General features: G+C 44.4%; 1 protein-coding gene across 1 annotated transcript; it reads right to left on the bottom strand.

Moving 5' to 3' along the window:
* Positions 1-1881: 1881 nt before the first annotated feature.
* LOC118418240 lies at positions 1882-4112 on the bottom strand. The gene is made up of 3 exons (XM_035824084.1): positions 2728-4112; positions 2466-2518; positions 1882-2135 (listed from the first exon to the last, which is right to left on the bottom strand). Exons 1-3 carry the CDS (start codon positions 4110-4112, stop codon positions 1882-1884), a joined length of 1692 nt encoding a protein of 563 aa, XP_035679977.1.
* Between the last annotated feature and the right edge of the window lie 1795 nt (positions 4113-5907).

Genomic DNA, 5907 nt, shown 5'->3' with positions numbered 1-5907 from the left:
GGAAGCACCATTCAACATAAACAATTAACTAAGCACTAGAAAAATTTAACGTTATTGTATGCTATTCGTGATATTTGAATAGGGTATGGCAGTGATATCTCCCAAACCTATTCACTTGAAAACAAAAGATACTATTAATAGGTATGTGTCTTCCCACTTCTGATTAGAAATATGCATGTACAAGACATTACTTGTATTTTATATATATATACTTGGTTTATTGTTCACAATTAACAGTACAGTACAATACAGTGAGTGGATAACAGCTAGCAGCCAAGGCTGAATTGCGTGTTAGCCATAATATAAAAACCACTTGCTCCAACATATAAGACCTAAGGAAAACGATTAAAAGAGAAATTGAAATATGTACAGTATATATACAAAATCATCTACTCATCCACATTTTCATTCAAGAGCTGGGTGAAAGTATTTACATACTTATTTAGAATACAAAAGAGAATTACCGACTATAGAGTTGCAAACAAGTACATACCTAAACTACAGGCTATTACAATATGATACACAGGTTAGTAAACCACGTACTTCCAATAACGGCCAACGTACATTGTATTGGATACTACAGTGTTAGTGCATCCAGCTTCTCTGCTGTGGCTATCTCTTCAGCAGAGATAAGAGCATCCCTCAGACTCTCTTTACTTGCATCACTACCATTGATAAAGTACCAAAGCTTCAGGGCTTCCAGGCAGCACTCTCGTGGGTCACCGTTATGCCTCCCGGCGATCTCGTCAACTTGTGTTGCTGTAAGTCCAAGATGGCGGCTGAGTTCTGTCCAGCGTGGGCACACGTCTTCCACGATTATGGCGAAACAGCTTTCTGTGCCTTAAACGGGGAGGTAAAATAACGCTCAGTGTTCTTTCAAAGAGTTTGCTCATTGCAAGGCCATTGGAATTCAAACCGATATCTGTATTTTGAGAGAATTATGCCTCAAATCTGTCCTGCGCATTTTTGGTTTGGCTAAAAGATAATCATATTGAAAATACAGTTCGGTATGATCTTATAAAGTTTGATAACAGTTCTAAATAAAACCATCCAACCACCAAAACACAGACGTAGTTAGGAGCAACGCTCATAAAGAATCTTGAAAGAAATCATACAGGGAAAGAAATCATACATCATTCGGCGTGGGCCGAAACGAAATACGTAAATCACTGATATGTTAAAAGATTATCACAACACAATAAGATACTTTGGGTACATTTACTGATTCTTTTGATGGCTATCTTGATTTTATGGAGCAACTTACTTGCACCTCCCTGACTTGTCTGCAGTTGTGTTGACTGCCGTGAGTAAACCCCTGCCTTCTGCAAGCTGCATGGTATCAAAATGCTATACATGAATAGACCAAATGCTATCTATAACACAGAGCTATTTATTTTACTGTTTAACTTTGCAGTTAATTTGTGATAATGAGGACTAGAAATTTTGCATGAATTTTCAGTAATACTTACGAAAGGCATACTTTCTGAACACATACGAAAGGCATACTTTCTGAACACATACGAAAGGCATACTTTCTGAACACATACGAAAGGCATACTTTCTGAACACATACGAAAGGCATACTTTCTGAACACATACGAAAGGCATATTTTCTGAACACATTCTTCTTCTTCTTAGTGGCCACCATCATCTTATTGATGTTTCTGCCACACTTAACAGAGGTGCTGGTATAGAAGGTACACATTGTGAATACATACATGTAAGAAACGCATGCATTCTGAACACACAAGAAATGTATACTTTCTGAACACATGAGAAAGGTATACTTCCTGAACACATAAACCAATAAAAAAACAAGTGTTGTTATGACTACCTTATATAACATTGCTTTTTAATCAATAATCTGTCACAAATTACTACTCACTCGTCGATATTCTCTGCCGTCGGCACCTCTCCGATTGACATGAGCGCGTCTTTCAGCACTTCCACCGTCGCACTGCTGCCGTTCAGCTGAACCCAGCGGTCACAGACAGCCCTGCAGCACTTCCGTGGCTCTCCCCGGTGTCGCTCATCGATCTCCTCAACATTTGCAGGTGAGAGGTTGAGGCGGAAGGCGAGCTCTCTCCATCTTGGACACACCTCCCTCACAACCAGGTGGAAGTAGTCCTGAGAAACTGAAAGGGCAATTAACACTTATTTTCAAATATATAACCTTCCCATCTTGTCATTCTTAAATAGTGTTCCTGTACATATCGAACAGTATTTGTTTGCATGTTCAAAAAGTCAACATGAACAGGTCTTCTAAAGAAATCTTCATTTGGCATTAGTACTATAGGAGTAGATAAGATTTTCACCTTTACACATTTTTAGTTCAGCTGTATCCATTTGACACACATTTCAATGAGAAACAGGGTAAACATGTACATACAATTAGACATTACTAGAGTGTTGATCCATGCAAGAATAGATCAAAATCCTACAGACAACACATTTGATCATTTTACCTGTCGGTAGGCTTCCTGGATAAGCCAACGTTTCCTCTGCAGTCTGCGGCACTCTACGATAATGAGATAGGATACATCACAAAACAATTATCATATCAGATTCTTCTTTAAATGTATGTGGACTTTCGAAAGGACTAGCCAAAACTCTGTCAGCAAAATGTTAAAACATTGATCACCATTTTAACACACATAGCATTAACGTTGAATGAATGTTTTAAAACTATCCCCGAAAGCAACAGATAGCATAAAAATGATCACTAACGGGTTTCGGAACCAGTCGGAAAGGCCAGCTTCCTTGACGGTTGTAGTTGCAGGTGCGTACGTCTCACAGACGATTTCACCACTCTTGAAGTGTTCGGTAGCGCTGAGATCTTCTATAAGGAGGAAACTGTCAGCATCTTCCTTCTCCCTGTGGCCCTCACAGCCGCACCTGACGCACCACTTGTACCGGATGCCTGGAACCCACTTGTTGATGATGTCTGTCAAATCTTCCTCCAAACCTTCCCTCACACTGGGGCCATGGCTAAAGCAGCTTTCCTCATCTTTCACTGAAGACACCAATCCAACCTTCAGGAAGAACTTTTCCTTTGTGAGGATGAAGGTCTGCCTCTTGATGTTACTTGTGATGAACTTGGCACATGACGCATACGCTAGCTGCGGTTTGACGCTGAGGTAGCGACGCATACTGCTGATGACCATCCTATGGTACTGGCCGACAGGGCAGAACTTGCCGTCAAACACGACGAAGATCGGCTTGCTGCATGTTGTACCGGGTGGGTAGAGCTTCTTCTCATCCTTTACAGACGTGAGTAATGATGGAACGAAGTACGTTGCTTCCCCGGCAACATCACACTTTGGACCGGTCTCTTCCTCGCTGCGCCCATGGCATCGAAGGACCAGATCAAACTTCTCCATCATGTCCAGCAGCTCTTGCTTGTGTTCCATCAAGTTGTACCGCAGGGCTTCTTCTCGGTGACTCCACACGTAATCTATCAAGTGATCTCGCAACTCCCCTGTCTCCTGCAGCCTGTCCCATTCATCTTTCACTTCACGATCTCGGTACTGCGGGATTGTGATGATGGTTTTGCAGACGTCCACGAACCACTGTGGTTCCAGGATCACGAAGTTGCGGAGGTTCTGGACCGGGAAGTAGATGATGTCGCCACAAAGGTGCCAGAAGGTCAGGATGCTGATGGCGTTCTCTTCTGTTGTGGTTGTCTTGGGCGGACTGCCGATTGCTTCCATGACTTCCTGCAGGCTGCAGTATCTCCTACCTTCCTTGTACATATCCTGCAGCTTAGACTTTAGTTCTAACCACTTGACAGGGATCTGAGGTAGGCCACAGGTAACGGTGATTTTCTCGGAAAGCGCACCATGGTACCGAACTGCTTGTTGTCTGTTTCTGAGAAAGTCGACTATCCAGCTTGTAATTGAGGGCCTCAGGCCTAGATCGATCAGACGTTGAATGGCAACGTTGTGGTTAACGCGATCAAACACTTTACTAAAGTCTGTTGATACTAAGGAGCACAGTATATCTGTCTTGTCTGTAGCCTTGAAGATCTCGTTAGTAAGGTCCAAATTGCTTCGGGTCGAGTTGGGGAAGGATACCAGATAGAGCCGACTGGGCAATGAAACTCTCCGCGACATTGCTCAACAGAGATGTCAAGGAAATAGGACGGAGGTCACCGATGGTTGGTGGATTGGTCTTTGGGATGGGGACGACAACAGCTGATTTCCACTCTTCCGGTACCATGCCTTGGAAGGAAGCGTTGGCAAGTGGCGGCAGAAAGGTAGTCACAGAGGATAACGAGCTATTAATTGCGTTTGCTATCCCCAGAGTGTCACTGGGCGCTACGTCACTGATGTGGATGACAGGTTCCGCTCTTCTTGAGTGAGCCATGGTTTTGATTCGTTGGTACCACCGAGCAGGGTCTTCTTTCTTAAAGTCTTTAATCTTCGTGTTGAAGTATGTCGCTTTGGCGGTCGAAATCACACGCTGAACTTTGTTTCTGATATGCCAGTTTCTAGGACTTAACGTCATCATTAGCAAAGGCCAGTTGACGTTGGTGAATCAGGGTTTTGATAGCAGGTGTGATCCAGGGTTTGTCCTGGCGGTGAAGGCGAATATGTTTTAATGGAAAAAGTGGTTTAGTTGGCCTTGTAGGGTGGCATATAATGCTCGAGACTTGTCCACAGCAGTGCGAGCGGATAACACTTCGGTCCAATCGTGGGAAGTAATCTATTGCCCAAAACAGCGAAGTTCAGAATCCCGTATGGGTCTAGACATGACCATTTGGTCGTCTTGTTGACCAGCACACACGTCGGTTTGGACTGTAATGTGACTACGTTATGATCGCTAGTAGCGAGGGGGTCGGAAATAAGAGGGTTGTGTAGTAAGACTTACGGTTGGTGATAAGAAAGTCCAGGGTGGCTAGGCCACGAGTCGGACGGAGGTGGAAGTCAGAGAAATCAGTGAAGAGTTGGTTTGATGAGAGCACATCAACTTCTTCAGACGCACACAGGGAGTTGACAACTGATTTGCATGTGTATGTATCACCAAGAGACGGCTTAAATATGGACGACTGGTATGTAGTAATAAATTATTTAGTGGAACTGACAATACAAAGCTTTTTAGCTTTCTTCATCTTAATGTTACACGGACAAAGCTCTGAAATTGTGAAGTGTTCCCTCATGTGAATTCTCCTCACCCTACTTGTGTGCAGCGGTGATGCCGCAGGTGCGCAGGAAGTCTTGATGGGATTCCTCCCAGTACTTGGAAGCCAGCAGCTCCCGCTTGAACTCTGCTGCTTTCTCGAATTCTGCCTCAATGTTTTCCAGGGTGTCCAGGATTTTCTCTGCCCACACCTTTGCATCTGCATTGAGGTCAGACTCATTCACACTGGTTTCCACAATCCTGTCCCTGCGGTCTGGGTGGCACTTCTTCTTCTCGATCAACTCGTTGATCAGGTCTGCCAGTCCTGACTTGTCAGAGATAAGCACAGGTATGCCTGCTGCGATGGCCTCCAGACCGACCAGACCAAAAGGCTCAGAACGGGATGGCATCAGGACCAGGTGGGCTTTCTTCATATTGTCACAGATCTCCTCCTGCGTTCCATAAGGCACCAGGGTGGGCTTCAGGTTTCCACTCTTCAGGTTGTCTTCCAGGATTTTCATACTTACGTCAAAGTCATCCGTGTTGATGCCGCATACACGCCACGCAACATCCTTGATCACCTCTCCAACTATTCCCATGGCCCCTGCTGCGACGTCATGACCTTTCAGCCTCTCTACTTGCCTCACCCTGCCAATGGACAGAACCACCAACTGTCCGCCACTACCAGCTTTCACTGTGGTTCTCACGAATATATCAGATGGTTTCGGGAGGAAGATATGGTGACTTTTTGGCCCCTTGTCTCCTTTGTACACACTGTGGCAGTGCTTG

Source organism: Branchiostoma floridae, chromosome 6 (genome assembly GCF_000003815.2).
Source record: "Branchiostoma floridae strain S238N-H82 chromosome 6, Bfl_VNyyK, whole genome shotgun sequence".
Taxonomy (NCBI): domain Eukaryota; kingdom Metazoa; phylum Chordata; class Leptocardii; order Amphioxiformes; family Branchiostomatidae; genus Branchiostoma; species Branchiostoma floridae.
This window is presented reverse-complemented; position numbering and strand designations above follow the sequence as displayed.

What these genes read in the sequence shown, in the direction of transcription:
- LOC118418240 (XM_035824084.1), bottom strand. Translation starts at nt 4,112, where the DNA reads ATGTCGCGGAGAGTTTCATTGCCCAGTCGGCTCTATCTGGTATCCTTC. An exon ending in TCCGACTGGTTCCGAAACCC is followed by an intron (nt 2,519 to 2,727) that starts GTTAGTGATCAT and finishes TCATTATCGTAG; the next exon opens with AGTGCCGCAGACTGCAGAGG. An exon ending in TCCAGGAAGCCTACCGACAG is followed by an intron (nt 2,136 to 2,465) that starts GTAAAATGATCA and finishes TTGCCCTTTCAG; the next exon opens with TTTCTCAGGACTACTTCCAC.